The following is a 16,439-nucleotide window of genomic DNA, read 5'->3' as shown; positions in this document are numbered from 1 at the left end:
TAATTCCCTCCCCCTCCCTTCCCCAATCCCTATTTAACTCTGCCCCCTCCCCCAGCTGCCTATCACCTCCCTCATGGTTCCGCCTCCTTCTACGACCCATTGTGTTTTCCCCTATTCCTTCTTCACCTTTCCTGCCTATCACCTCCCTGCTTTCCCTCCCCCACCCCTTTATCTTTCCCCTTACTGGTTTTTCACCTGGAACCTACCAGCCTTCTCCTTCCCACCCTCCCCCCACCTTCTTTATAGGGCCTCTGCCCTTTCCCTCTTTAGTCCTGACGAAGGGTTCCGGCCCGAAACGTTGACTGATCGTTCCCATGGATGCTGCCCGACCTGCTGAGTTCCTCCAGCGTGTTGCTTTGACCCCAGCATCTGCAGAGTATTTTGTGTTTATCTCACAACTGAAATGCAATATCTGGATACAACAGTATATCATAACCATACCATGAACTCTTACACACCCTAAAAACAAATGGAGTCAGAGAGAGATACAGTACAGAAACAGGACCTTCTGTCAATGCCAACCATCAACGGCCTATTTAAACTAATCCTAGTTTTTATTCTCCCCTTATTCTCATCACCTGCATGGTAGAGGGAATTTACAGTGGCTATCACCCAGCATATATCTTTTTTGTCCTCTCCTTAACCCAATTTTCCCACAGTGTTCTACTGCAAGATCTTGACTTTCTTCCAGTTCTATCTCCCTATACATGCACTCTGTCGATATACTCTGCTTGACACTGGGTATATTCTACATTTTCTGTTTTCAATAATAGCTTTGTTGCAGACTTGGCACTTGACAAGAACCTGACCACGCCAACATGACCTCCATTCTCATCTCGAAATTCATGAAATACAAATTCAAGAAAGCCACAGTGTCACTTTTGCATTTCCCTTTAATCTTATCATCAAAGTTGAGACAAGGTAGTGGGATAAACGAGTTAAATGTTTGGGATTGCATTTTTGAGATCAATTAAAAACGTTATTTACCTAAACTTAAACAACAGGAATTCTGCAGATGCTGGGAATTCAAGCAACACACATCAAAGTTGCTGGTGAACGCAGCAGGCCAGGCAGCATCTCTAGGAAGAGGTGCAGTCGACGTTTCAGGCCGAGACCCTTCGTCAGGACTAACTGAAGGAAGAACGAGTAAGGGATTTGAAAGTTGGAGGGGGAGGGGGAGATCCAAAATGATAGAAGAAGACAGGAGGGGGAGGGATGGAGCCAAGAGCTGGACAAGTGATAGGTAAAATGGATACCAGAGGATCATGGGACAAGAGGTCCGGGAAGAAAGACGGGGGGGGGGGAACGCAGAGGATGGGTAAGGGGTATATTCACCTAAACTTACAACCTTTTGACATTGGTGCTAAATTTTCTCTAGTTTCATATTAAAATTTGCTGTGTGGTAGTGAATGTATATAGAGGAATAGTGTTTTGTTAATCTCAATCGAAAAAGGTTGATGCGTAGGTCACATTTTAATGCAATAATCCCCCTCCCCGACAGAAAAAAAACATTAACTTTATATCATTTATTTCTCAGGACTGTTTAAAGCTGCCAATAGTATTTGGGTTAATTGTTGCAAAATTCATCACATGACCTTCTTGTAACTGCCCTTTTTAATGCTCATTTTGAATAGTTTTTATCCTGATAAATCGATTCCCCTACGATTGTTTTCTCTTGAGATGTTCGCACCAACAACCAGGAGATTTGAGCTATTTTGGGGCATGCAGGGCCAAGACAGTCCTGAAGTCTTGTCAGTTCAGGCTGGTAAGAATTAGACATGACATTGAAAATCCAAGCAGCCACGCTTAATTGTGAAAACTTCCATAAGCATGGCATTGTAAACTTTCCCAGGCGTTTGACAGGCATGGCTGGGTTCCTCTGAGTTTCAGCTTGTTGCTGGACGGGGTTGAAAAGGGCCAGGGTCCACCGCGGGTGGAGGACTGGAGCAAGGTTTGGCGGGGTAGGGGCACGGGTACGGGTACGGACCCGGACCCGGACCAGAGGGGGAGGAGCAGACACCGGGACCGGGACCTGCGCAGGCGGCAGTGGCGGGAGCAGGGATCGGTGCCGCCGCCGCCGCCGCTTCCCGCTGGAGTTGATGGACGAAAGGAAAGAAGATGGCGGCGCCCACGTAGAGCGGATCATGGCGGACGCCTCAAGGTGCAAGCACAGAAAGCAGGCGAATCCGAGGAGAAAGCACGGTGAGTCAGGCCGTATTTTAACCTCTATCATTGGTAGGTGGCGGGTCAAACCCCACGGGTGCTTGACCTGGTTCGGGATTTCTCATAAGTGATGAACTGTAGCGAAAAACGATTTGAGTGCAGCAGCAAGTTTGCAAGCTGCTCGGCCTGCTTTACCTGGCCTATACGCCCATTCGCTTTAGCGGTCTTCGCTCTGGCCTTCTATATCAGCACCTGCTGACTGATGTTTTTTTTAAGCTGCAGGATGACGATCGTTAACCATGACTCGTCTGTTTGTGAATAAAGACATGGGCGGTGTGGGAATCTGGTGTCGCCCGCTGCAGGCGGGCAGTGGTTGTCACTGGGACGGGTGAGCTGCCTGGACGGACAGCGGGTTACTCGGAGCCTCCAACTCCCACGGGTCGGTTCCACTGCTGAGCTGGGCCGGTGTGGGCGACGGTGGGGTGTGACGTGCGAGCACCTGCAGCGAGCAACATCCTGAACCCTGGTGCGATTTTAAAGATTCAACTAATGCAATTTTTTTGCAGCTCTCAAACGGGGTAGGGCCGGCGGGGGTTGTCCTCTCTTTCTCTTTCCTCCGTCCCGTTCAAGCACTGTTTTGAATTATTATCCAGGTTTACATACTTGCTACACTCAATGCGATGGGATAAGTGAATGAATGACACATGCAAATCATCCACTCTCATGTTTTTAATTCCCGAGTAAAACCAACACAGATGTGTCTGCTGCTAAGTATTAGGGCCTCAAAAATAAACGACTCTAATGTATATCAGCCATAAGAATAAGTAGCGCTGTACTTCATTCTGATGCCTTGAATAACTAAACCTTTGAGTGTGTCGTGTCTATTAAATACCTTTTGACTACATCCTGAAGTTTTCGTCAACTAGCCTAAGAATCAGAATCACGTTTATTTGTCACTGACTTGGATGACGTGAAAATTGTTGTTTTGCGGTAATTAAATTTTGCTTGCATTTTAGAGAATATAATTGACAGCAAATAACAATATAATATTTCATAAATTTTTAGATTATGAAGACACGTCCTCTTTTATTGTCATTTAGTAATGCATGCATTAAGAAATGATACATTATTTCCTCTTAATTAAACTACAGTCAGTTTCTTTGGTGTAAATAGTTGAATTTAGTTTTTGTTCATTTTGTTCAGTGATTTATAGTTTCATAATGTCATATAGGAGTAACTCGGAGTTGTTTTGCATTGTTTTAGTGTGATATCTCACATATTGTTGAGTGCTTATAAGATAGTGATTATACTTTACACTTGGGAACAAAATATTATGCACCTCATTTGTCCCTCTGAGATTATCTTTGTATTTGCATTAGGTATTGATTTACTGGTATACCAGATGAGCTATTGCCTTTCTTAAAGATGTTATTAATTTATGTATTGTATTAATAATAATTGGAGTTTATATTAAGCTTGTACAAAATAACTAGCGTGAGTGTTGTCAGTAGATGTAGAGAATTGTGCTTGCTGATTTGCACATTCTTGACATCAGTTGATTTTAAACAGCAATTACTTTTGGACCATTTCAGTTCAGCTATCATGTCGAATAGAGCAATTTTCCAATTGATGAACTCAACTACAACAAAGTTCAGAATTCTAGTACATTCTTTATGCTGCACCTGTTACTGTTGACTTTAGTGTTGACACTAATTTTATTAATAGAATCTTCAGAGTGTTATAGTAAATTGACTGGCTTCATTGGCTTAAATTTAAACTTTTATAATGAGATTTGGTTAACATAATAGACTGGCAACTGGCTTAATCTTTGTGGTTTGGGTTTAAACTCAGGTTGATGAAATAAAAATCCTCTGGCTGTAAGAGTCCAATATGAAATTAGTGCAAATTCTCACTGTACATTTGCTGAGAATTTATTATCTTTTTAGGAACAGGATAGCTTATATAGGAGAAAAACAGGGAAAATGTTACACTAGTGTTTTGGGGATTTTCTTGTCAAATTGAGGCTGAGGTCTGTGGTTAGCTTAGTTTTCCTTTGCTACTTCCTGTGCCACTCCTGACTTCTTGATGCTGTCTGTGGGTGTACAACATGAAACAAATTCCATTCTGTTAGTTTTGTCTGTCATGTTGGACACTGAAATCAAAGCTGAAATTAAGAAAACACTTGCATCATATACCTTATCTTGTACCTAAGAGAAAAAAAGGTTTTGAAACATTAAACTGAGTGCAGCTAACAGCCTATAGAAATGTATTTCATTGTTTTTGGAAATCAGCTAAGGCTATAAAAAAATGAATACCTAGCGCAGTATACTGCTGTGCTAATTAGCAGTACTAAAGAAGTACAGTTTGTTTTGCCAATGACGCCCACGTACTGAGAATGATTTTTTAAAAAATGGATGATCATATGTGTGTTTGTGCAGCAGTTTGCCGCAAGGGAAATTCCTAAACTCGTCTAGGTTATTGAAGTGAATTGATGAGTAGAGGCTAGACGTCTCCCTGGAGGGAAAGAAATTTCTGGGCCAGTTACCATGGGATGTTATTACATACCACCTAATGGGGAAAAGTGTACATCATGAAAAGACCTGGAAGTGAGGAGAATTCGATATCTGATTTAAGAGGTAATTACAAACCACAGATACATTTATTTATTTGGAATTTTGTTTTAAATATAGGTAAACAATCTAAACTGCACAACAAGAACTGTTTTCATAATTTAATCTGTTTTAGAATTTTACTTTTTAAAAAAATCTGTTTTGATATATTTACTAGAAAGGAAACTTAATTCCTGCAAATTTTTGTGTGGATTTGTGTGTATCAGTTCACAGGAATACCAGTGATATTAATGCATTGTCTGTTGTTATGTTAATAGATGATTGCAGTGACAAGTGAGCTAAATCTGCAGCTCTAAGAGCAGTATTTCTGATGTGTGCTTTTGATCAATTTTGACAAGTGGTGCTGCAGTTCATATTGTTGAAATCATTTACAGTAGCAGAAGAAAACTTTTCATCAAAAATCTAAACATATCTATCTTTCCGAAGTGCCCCATTGCATCAATATGCTTGCTAGCGTCACATTTTACATCCACCTGATGAGTTAATTGCATCTGTGGAATGATATGTTCGTGACGCTTCGGATGGTTTTGAGTTGTGATGTAAGATTACTGACATTTCCATCATCGGTTTGATCTTCTTTCTTTCCTTTATTTCCCCATATGTATTGGTTTTGTAGCTAATATTTCCTAAAAAAAAACAATTGGAAAAGCTCTGCGTGTAGCATGGACTTATTTTGTTTGCAGATGCCAGAAACAAGAGTTGGCAGACAAATCCCAAATGATTGGCAAGATTTGCAGAAAATATTTTGGTAACTCAATTTAATTGGTTCAAGCAACACTGGAACACAAGAAATTTACTTAACTCCTTGTGCATGCTCCATTCTTGGGGAAATCATGTTTTATATCTCTTAATGTTGAAGGCTCAAAGTTCAAAGTAAATTTATTATTAAAGTAGAGATATGTCACCATTTAAGTATAACTCAGGTTCATTTTATTGCAGGCAATTGCAGTAAATGCAAGAAGCACAATAGAATGAATGAAAGACTGCACCCAGCAGTGCAGAGAAACAGCTAATGTACAAAAAAAACCCAACAAACTGTGCAAATTACAAAGAAAGAGAAAATAATAATAATAGTAATAAATAATGAATATCAAGAACATAAGATGAAGAGTCCTGAGGTTGTGGGAACAGTTCAGTGATGGGGCGAGATAAGTTGAGAACTTATCCTCTCTGGTTCAAGAGCCTGATGGTGGAGGAGTAATAACTGTTCCTGTGATGTGAATCCTGAGGCTCCTGTACCTTCCTGATGGCAGCAGCGAGAAGAGAGCATGACCTGGATGGTGGGGTCCTTAACGATGCATGCTGCTTTCCTGTGACAGTGCTGTGTGTAGATGTGCTGAATGGCTTTACCCATGATGGACTGGGCTGTATTCACTACTCTTTGTAGGCGTTTCCATATCAGGCTGTGAAGCCAGCAGTCAATATATTATCCACCACACAATGTTAACGTTTTAGATGACGTGCCAAATCTTTGTAAACTTCTAAGGAAGTAGAGGCTCTGCACTGCATTCTTTGTAATGGCACTTGGTGAGCTGAACCCAGGACGCCCTGAAATAATAACAGTGAGGAATTTAAAGTTGTTGACCCTCACCACCTCTGATTTCCCCTGATGAGGGTGGCTTGTGGACCTCTGGTTTCCTCTTCCTGAAGTCAATAATTATCTCCTTGGTCTTGCTGACATTGAGTGAGAAGTGGCTGATGTGACAATACTCAACCAGTATTTTAGTCTCCCTTCTATATGCTGATTTGTCACCACCTTTGATTCAACCTATGACAGCGAATAAGTCAGCAATTGAAGCTGTGCTTATCTTTACAGTCATTCATGTAAAGTGAGTAGGGCAGGGGGCCAAGCACACAGCCTTGTGGTACACTCGTGTTGATGGACATTGTGGAGGAGCCAGAATTTCTGTTTGTCCAAAAATTCCAAATTTTTATCACTGTCTTGGATGTAGAAATATATATTTTAAACTATTTTCTTAAAAATCTGACTTGAATATTTGGAGTCCCAGACTTTAAGTCAGTGCAATTAATTTCCATCTTTATAAGTTTCTTTTAACATCCGAAAACTTTGATCAAGCCTGATCTATTTTGTGTAGTCCAATGATAGTCAATACTTTTGTTCAATCCCTGAGGATTTCCAGGATTTTCTAGCTTTTAAAGGAAGCTGTGAAATGTATGAGAGCAAAAATGAGGGAGACAGACAAAGAAGGAAAAAGTCATAGTGTATCAATAATAATGGATGTCAGAGCATGTGAGGACTGTAGATCATTTAAATTTTTCTTTCTAAAAAGTCTCTTCTCCCGAATGAGTAACTACAACTACGTTGACTCAGGCCTAGGGGGCTGATGTCGGGCACATTCATTATTATGAATGAGTAAACTGGTGAGTAACGATCTTTCAGGGTTTCTTTTACAGTTTAATAGGTCAGGCTTTCATAATTTTAGACCACTATCGTAGAATATATGGAGAGAACGGAAGACAATGGGTGACGTTAAGGATTTCAACAAAACGGCGGCAGATTAGCAGCTGTTGGAGTGGAGTGGGGTTTGGGGCCAGAGGGATTGTGTGTAGGGAAACTAATCTTGATAAATGTACAAAGTTGACTTCGTTTAACGAAGTGGGGGTTGGGTGGGGGAGGTAGCCTGATCATCTCTCATTGAATTATGATGTTAAATTGTGAGCTGATGGAAGTCTTCAAAGTAATGAATAGGTAGATGAATTGGTAGAATGTGGTACCAATTTTAAGAAAGAGCCAAGTAAATTAAGAAAACTTTCTTTTTGTAGCTTTGCTTTAAATTATCTATGTTCCAAATAGTTGTTTTCATGTGTGGCTCATAATTACCTCTTAAAATCAGATTGTGAATCTCTGAATGCTCATTATCAAGCTGAATTCAGAAGAAACGTTAAAACGACAATTGTGAGATTAGTAAAATTAGTTGAATCTAGCAGATATTTTTGAAGTGCATAGTATATGGATAGGATGAATGTCAGTCTTTTTCCTTGCGAAAGGAATCAAAAACCAGAGGGCATAGATTTAAGGTGAAAGAGGAAAGATTTAAAAGGGACATAAAGGGCAATTTCTTCAAGTTGAGGGTGGTGCTTTTATGGTAGCAAGCTGCCAGAGGAAGTGGTTAAGGCAGGTTCAGTAACAAAATTTAAAAGACATTTGGACAGGAACAGAGGTAGGAAAGGTTTAAAGGATATGAGCAAACGCAGGCACCTTGGTCTGCATGGATTAGTTGGGCCTGTTTGCATGCTTTATTACTCTCTATGCTTTTTATGGGAGCATTAACTTAAAAGAAGCAAATAGGTTGAATGGCCTGTTTCTGTATTGTTTAACATTTTGTTTGAATTTCGGTATCAGGTTTTAAAACATTATTTAATTGCTAATTGGAGAGAAACAGACTTTCGTTCATGTCCCATATAAAAAGTATTGAAGATATAAAAATGGCAAAGATAATATCCAAATTGTTGGTGAGACCCCACTTGGAGTGATCTATGCTGTTCAGTTTGCTAGGCAACAGGAAAGATGTGATTAAGCTAGAGAGGGTTTGCAGAAACATTCATACTGTTGTTGCGTGGATTGGAGGGCTCGACTTAGAAAGAGAGTGTGGATGGATTGAGGCTGTTTCCCCTGAGGAAAGGAGGCTGAGAGGTGACTATATTGAATTTTATCTTATAAAATTAAGATAATTGCGATAAATGTGTAATGTTCATTTTCAACATTGGGGTGTCTCAAACCAGAGTGATAGGTTTAATATGAGAAGGAGAAGGGGATCTGGGGGATTAATTTTACATATAAAATAGTTGCTACCTGGAAAGAGCTGCCAGAAAAGACGATGGAGGCAGGAATAGTTAAGAGACATTTGAATCAGCAAAGCAAAGGGATATAGAATTAATGCAGGCAAGTGGGATTGGTAAAGATAAACATGATGGTCAACTTGGATGCCACGGGTTAAAGAAGCTGCTTCTATGCCATCTGTTTTAGAGCACCTTGGAGCTCTATCTCCAATGAGATGTGGTACATTTGTTTTCCCTTACAGTTTAGTTGTTTTAACCTGTGTATTGTCTATTTGGAACTCATCAGTGCAAGACAGGAAGAGAACTTAATCCTAAAGATCAGTATTTCTGTCTCTTCAGAGATGCTTGTGGTGGTGAAAAATTGCTATTTGATTTCAACTCTCCCAGGTGGGGCATTCTTGCTTTTGCATATAAATACAGTAACTATAGCTGCTGTATAATATCAGACTGAAATTTGAATTGCTGCAGATGTAGAAAGAATGTATACAAGTCTCAGTTTCCCATCCGAGAGAACAGCTATTTTGAAACTTCTACCTACAAAACATGTGCACTTAAATCAGCTATAGGTAAAATACCGCAGCATGTTTAATTATATTAACTGTCATTTCTTTTGAAAATGAATATAATCTTAAAACCACAACGGTGGGGGAAATTACTCAGGATATTCAAATTGCAGGTGGTGAAGCAAAGGAATACATAGAGGTTTTCAACAGTAAACTTACAATGCTTAAGACAGGGATTCCCAACCTTTTTTATGCCATGGACCCAGGTGGGGAACCCCTGATTTAAAACAAGACAGGATGTTCTTACAATTTCCTTCAGCCCAAAGGCTGTGCTATTTGCCAGCTGGATAAGTGAGTGGTGGAGTGCAGAAAGAGAAAAATTTATATGCTGGAAATCCTAGAATAAGCTACTTCAAGTTGTTACGAAAATACTAATCTGACGTAGGAATTTTATCTGGGTATTGTAGCAGATGATGACTGCTACTGTATAATGCTAACTAAATTAGTGTTGTGTTCACAGTGCATGTAAGTTATGAAGAACATTCCACAGTTATAAATAAGGGCTTGCATGCCTCTGTTGGTGGCAATGTTTATAATTTTTTTTCAGTGGATGCTGACTTTCAGTTCCATTCCAGTACCGTTATCTTGGCTGGTATCCAAAAGGCCACATTGCTGGAGGTGTCAGACTTGGATGTGGTTACAGATGGAAATTATGGATGCTGCAGCTCTTTGTTTTTTTAAAAAAAAATACTATCAGTATCTTGGTCAACATGCTTCTGTCAGTTGGTGTTACTAAGTTTACTCGTCTGGGTATTCTTCCTCAGCCTAATATTTTGTAATCTATTTCAGATAATGATAAGCACTAAAAAAGGGTGGAAAATGTTACCATTGTTTAGGTGAAAAGGATTGTTTTGCATCATTTTAGATTAATTTGCTATAAAGATTGGAAATGCATTAGACATTGTTCTTAACAAAAATAAACCAGTTTTATACTAGTTACAGAAATGCACACCTGTCTTTTTTGAAATTTGTCCCATGAAGGTGCCAGAAATGGATTATTTTTATTCCTCCCAGCATACACAAGAAAAAGCAAACACGAGGAAATCTGCAGATGCTGAAATGTCAAGCAACACACATAAAAGTTGCTGGTGAACGCAGCAGGCCAGGCAGCATCTCTAGGAAGAGGAAACGTCGTCTGTACCTCTTCCTAGAGATGCTGCCTGGCCTGCTGCGTTCACCAGCAACTTTTTTTGTGTGTTACACAAGAAAAAGACATGTTTTACCCAGGATGTTACCTACCTAATATTGTGGTTTAGGAGGGATGTACTTAAAAATGAACAGGGTGTCAATACTATCAATGCTGTCTCAGCAAGATTCTCAAATTCACTTGTAGAGCAAATGAATCAAATGTTAATGTCCTCTCCTCGCAACCATATTTCTGAAAAATATACTCTACTCCAAGCTCTGTAATCACCAGAATAAAAGATTTAAGAGTCTGTTCAAGTTTTTTTTTGAAGCAGTTCAAACCAACTTTTGGAACCTCTCACTCATGATAGCTCAAAGTGGAGAAAAAGCATTTGAGGACCTCTGTGCCATGCACGGGGAGCTGACAGAGGTGGCTGAAGGGTTGCATCTCTACAGCCCACTCATTCTGTTAGCTGCTTCCTGCCTTGTACGTGGAAGAGCTCTTTGTTCCCCTGTTGCTTTCTTAGCCACCCTAGAATGTATAAAATCAGACTGATAGCAAATTGTCCTCTGTCCCGAGGGACTGTCTAAGAAGAAAACCAAGTAGATATAACTGAGAAACAAACTAGATGAAAATTGGCAGATGCTGGAAATCAAAGTAATACACACAAAGAGCGAACTCAGTGGGCTAGGCAGCATCTATGGAAAAATGTAAGTAGTCAGCATTTCGGGCCAAGGACCTTCATTAGACCTAACTGACAATGGGCCCTGTATTGTTGATGAGTTCACTAAAATTGATGATAGGCAGTCTGTATATTTTAAATCAAAAATTTAGATTAATTATCTAAACTGCATGTCATTAAAATTGTCATTCTGTAATTTAACGACCTCTCTAAATACTACAACCAGAAATATACCATGATAGTAATTCCATTCAATAATTGAACTTCTTAAGAATGTTTCAAGATCGTAAAATTACCTTGTGGCATTTATTTGGATCATCCAATTTATTACAGTACATCAATAGTTTTCAAACTTTTGTGCAAATACAATTCAAAATTTTTGGAATGATTGGGATTGGCTATATCAATGATTTTGTTCTTGTAAAATTTGTCACAAAAATAAAAGTGAAACAGATTGTGATCTAAGTGTTTGAGAAATATTTTCCTGTTAATGTTATGAAAAAATATCATAGAATAATAGATAACATCACAGAGTTAAGAGGCCATTTGGTTCGTCGTATGTGTTCTGAGTAAGAATGAGCCCTCATCCTAGCATCTAGCTCCTGATCTGTAGCCTTGAGGCTAGTGGTTCCTCAAGTACACAAGTAGTTGTGTATGAAGTAGCTTGAGATTTTCTGGATCTACCACCCATCATGAAGTAAGCTCCTGACTCCAAACACCTCTGGGTGAAAAATTATTTCCTCATTTCCCTTGCAATCTTGCCTATTTGAAATCTATATCCCCTAACTTTAAACCCCTCTGCTGGGAGAATACCATTTATTGAAGTCAAAGTATAAATTTTGTAGAATTTATTGTCAAATGCACAAGTGCATTTCAGTACAGGTGCAGTGGAAAAACTCCTTTGCAGCAGCGAAACGGGCATAGAGCATCAGATAATGTTTTCACGGGGAAAACATTAATTATACACAATCTTTACATGAAGGAACACAAATAAAACAAAAAAAAAGCCAAGGTCGATTGTATTGCAAAGTGGTCAAAGTGTTGCTGTACAGAGGTCATGAAGAGGTTCATGTAGGTTGGCCACCTTTGATGATAATACCTCACATAGCTATCTAGGGACCACATAATTTTATGCCTTCTAATTATGTCTCCCTTTAGCTGCCTCTGTTGCAAAAAAAATGTACCATTCCTGCTTATTCAATTGTATCATCAACATTTTCTAGTTGTAGCAAATTTTTGGTAAAAATTATTCTGCCAAAGAGAAGTTGTATTTGTAACTGTGTTCATGCATAGGTTCTGAGTGTATGATTTTGGCCTTAACCAAACAAAAGAAAATAATCTTGAAACCAATTTATTGTCACTCCTTGTGACTTTAAACAACTCAGAGCACTGGATAGAATAACGGCTTCAGGGTATGTCAATATGCACTCTTATGAAGATTAGATTATAAATTTTAGGTTTTTAGAAGGAATTGATTAAAATATTCATAAGATCACAGTTCTATCAAGGAGAGAGAAAATAGAATGTGTTTGTTTATGCAGCTAATGGTTTAAGTGTAGAACCTCTCTGAACAAAGGTAAATTTTAGCTTAATTAGTATCGTTAATCTTGATTTTTGCTAGTCAGACGCATGTCAGTGCAGTTATTAATATTAGAAGTAGATTGAGATAAGTTGTATTCCATCCTGTCTGAACTTTCACTCCGGTATCAGAAGTTGTACATTCTTTTGTAACACCAGGTTATGTTTACGTGTGGGCAAGTAATACTGATATTGGTTAAAATGTAATAATTCCATGATGAATTGTAGAATAACCAGGAATTCATCAGACCATGCTGTATTTTTAGCACAGGCATTCTTTACCTGGTCATTAGTACATTTGGCTTTTCCTATGCATTCCTTTCCTTAGCTGGCATCAGTGTAGAGACACGAGACTCTAGGTATGGGAATCAGGAGCAACACAAAAAGGACTGGCCTGACCTGCTGAGTTCCACCATCATTTTATTTCTTTCTTTAATGATTTGCTGTTTTTGCAAGCCAGTTTAATTTTTCAAACTGTTAATGTATTTTACATCCTCCCTGTGCATATTGTTACTTTCTCTTATTTCAGTATTTGGAAATCTCAATAGGGATGACAAAAATTTCTCTTTGTGACCCTTACCTCTGTTTGGGATTTACACATGAACCTATAAGAGGCCCTGGAGAGGGATGGGCTCTGCCAGGTTTCAGATGCCGAGGACACACTGTACGATGAGCATAGTAAAAGCTTGTGATGGCACCCGGACGACTCCAGCAGGAGTTAAGGACGGACACACACGCACACACACACCTGTAATGGGAACTGGAGCAGTCTTGAAATGCCTACTCCACCTTTTAATAATATTGTGTCCAAATTGATTGTACGTTCAACTCAGTATTCTTATCCACCCTTTACACCCATCATCCTGTTGCTTATCAGCTTTCTAACTGCCTCCACTTTAAAAATATTTAAATATTTTGCTTCACTGTGCTCATGATTGTCAGAGGGAAAAAAATTCATCGTCTTAAATTCTCTGTCTGAAGTGGGCATAAAGCTAGTTTTAATTCTTTCCAGGAAAGGTAACAGCCTTCCATAGCTATCATTGTGTCAGTCAAGTCACCTAAACTCCGGAAGATACAAATCAACACACAAAATGCTGGAGATACTCAGCAGGTCAGGCAGCATCAATGGAAATGAATAAATAGTCGATGTTTTGGACCGAGACCTTCCTTTTGGACTGGAAAGGAAAGGGGAAGATGCCAGAATACTGACCTGCTGAGTTCCTGCAGCATTTTGTGTGTGTTGCTCTGGATTTCTGGCATCTGCAGAATCTCTTGTGTTTGTGATTTCCAGCAGATACAAGCCTAGTTCTTGGTAGCTTTTTGTCATAAGACAACCTGTCCATTCAAAGGTTCAGTCTAGTCAAATCTTTTCTGGAACTGCTTTCAAGGTATTTTGTTCTTTCTGCAATCAGTAAATTATTAATGTGAACAAGATGTCTTACCAATGCCATATAAAACTGGAGTATAATATTTCTATTTTAATATCCAATTTCCTTAGCAATAAATAATAACTACATTAACTTTTCAAATTACATAGTGTGCCAGCGTAATAATCTTCCAAATCATACACTTGACACTTTGATCCTGTAATCAGATACAGTATATGGAATCTCATTATTTAGATTTTTTAAATTATTTTGTTCTTGTAAAACGGAAAACTTGCTATTTTCTCATTTTACTCCATTTGGTCACTCACTTAACCTATCTATAAACCCTTTTATATCCTCTTTACACATTACTTTCCTACTTATCTGTGTCATTAGAAAAGAATAATAAACTTTTGGTCCCTTCATCGATATCAATATATAAATTATGACATAGAGAACCTTCAGGGACAATCCCTTTGGCACATCGACCAGAAAAAGACTTGCTTTTGACTACCTTGTTTCCTGTTAGCAAGTCAGTCTTCTGTCCATAACTGTTGTAAAATTATCATGAGGTTCAACTACTGATAGAGAAAATTGGAACATTTATTGTTATTGAAGTTGTTGAAAGAAATGGAATAGAGTACATCTTGCTGTGTGACACACTCTACCCCTTTAGTCAATGACTTCAAGACTATCCTTTCACAGTTTCCTTGCTTTTTAGTTATTCAAGAGATGTAGACTTCACAGGCTGAGTCAGTATGTAATTGCCCATGAGGAAGTGGTAGTAAGCTGTCTCCTTGAATCACAATGTTCGGTAAGGTCTTGCCTCCTTGAATGTTGTTGTTGCAGCTCAGCTCATCTAGGCAATTGGAGAGTATTCCATCAATTGTGTTGAATGGGGTACACTTGTTTGGCTCATTTGTTTTGTAAACAAGAAAAGGATTATCAATCCAGTTATCTTTAATTTATTTTATGTATGTAATCTCTCAAGAAATTAAAAAAGAATCTCGTGTTATAATTTCATTTATTCTTAGAGGATGATGAGGTTGTCACAAATGTTTTGTCATTTGGAGAGTAAGTGCTAAGGAAGAAGATGGTATCGAAGGGTCTTGGCCTGAAACGTTGACTGTACTCTTTTTTTTTGTAGATGCTGCCTGGCCTGCTGAGTTCCTCCAGCATTTTGTGTGTTGCTTGGATTTCCAGCATCTGCAGATTTTCTCTTGTTTGTGATTGGATGACCTCAGTCTGTTGTCTTTGAGCTGACCATACATATTTGCAAATTTTGTGAAAGTTGTCTTGCTGTCCTTGTTTAGAGAATTTATCTATATCTTATCTCTGATGTAACAGCCCTCGGTTTTGATTGTTGTGAAGAAATGGAATTTGAAGTCAAGAGTGTTGTGATTTATATTAGACCAGTATCTTGCCTGTCACTGATAGTTCTGTAATCACAAACAACATGCAGTTGGCTTATCCTGATAAGCTTGATCAAAGTTCAAAGTAAATGTATTATTATTATCAAAGTACATATATACCGCCCTGAGATTCATTTTCTTGCGGGCATACTCAATAAATCCATAATTGAATAATAACCATAATAATCAATGAAAGACTGCACCATCTTGTGTGCTCAACCACTGTGCAAAAGATGACAAACTGTGCAAGTACAAATAAATAGATAGATAAATGAGCAATGGGTATTGAGAACATGAGATGGAGAGTCCCTGAAAGAGAGTACATAGGTTGTGGGAACATTTCAATGGTGGGGCAAGTAAAGCTGAGTGAGTTATCACCCTTTGGTTCAAGAACCTGATGGTTGAGGGGTAGTAACTGATTTTGAATTGGGTGGTTCACATACATCAGTTTGGTATGAGGTGTTAACAATCCATTCTTGTTTACTATTTTACCATTTGAGTATTTCTTCCTTTTTGGAATACACATGTCCTGCACCTTCCTCATTTTTCCCAGAAATGCACGCCATTGCTGCTCTGCTGACATCCCTGCCAGCAACTCCTTCCAATTTACTTTGGCCAACTCCTCTCTCATACCACTGTAATTTCCCTTACTCCACTGAAATACTGCTACATCAGACTTAACTTTCTCCCTATCAGATTTTGAGTTGAACGAAATCATATTGTGATCACTGGTTCCTAAGGGTTTGTTTACCTTAAGCCATTGCCTCCGGTTCATTACATAACATCCAATCCAGTATAGCTGATCCCCTAGTAGGCTCAACAACAAACTGCTCTAAAAAGCCATCTGTTAGGCATTCAACAAACTCACTCTCTTGAGCTCCGTTACCAACCTGATTTTCCCAATCGACCTGCAAGTTAAATCTCCCATGACTCCCATAACAATGCCCTCTTGAATCACCTTTTGGATTTCCTGTGTAACCTGTGGTCCACCTACTAGCCACTGTTGGGAGGTCTATATATAACTGCCTTCATTCAATTAAGGTCACTAATGAAGAATTGTACTTTTCCTTAGGAGTCCCCTTTTTCAAAAAATTGGCTCTATTTGCAGGAATATTGT

The 16,439-nt window shown here is 38.8% G+C and overlaps 1 protein-coding gene across 6 annotated transcripts in view; it reads left to right on the top strand.

The window, feature by feature from the left end:
* The first annotated feature begins 885 nt into the window (after positions 1-885).
* znf438 (zinc finger protein 438) overlaps positions 886-16,439 on the top strand; it is a 269,715-nt gene continuing 254,161 nt past the window's right edge. For 2 of the 6 annotated variants that reach the window (XR_010017441.1, XM_063044328.1), the window contains exon 1: positions 886-2,202. Coding sequence is in view for 3 of the 6 variants with exons in the window: in XM_063044328.1 (XP_062900398.1) it covers positions 2,100-2,202 (103 nt within the window). In the remaining 3 variants the exon portion in view is untranslated. Of the gene's footprint in view, positions 2,690-4,601; positions 4,800-16,439 lie in introns of all 6 variants that reach the window. The other 4 variants (XM_063044329.1, XM_063044331.1, XM_063044332.1 and 1 more) reach the window with 4 other exon arrangements.

Source organism: Mobula hypostoma, chromosome 3 (assembly GCF_963921235.1).
Source record: "Mobula hypostoma chromosome 3, sMobHyp1.1, whole genome shotgun sequence".
Taxonomy (NCBI): Eukaryota; Metazoa; Chordata; class Chondrichthyes; order Myliobatiformes; family Myliobatidae; genus Mobula; species Mobula hypostoma.
The sequence above is the reverse complement of the archived record's forward strand: the minus strand, read 5'-3'. Positions and strand labels throughout refer to the sequence as shown.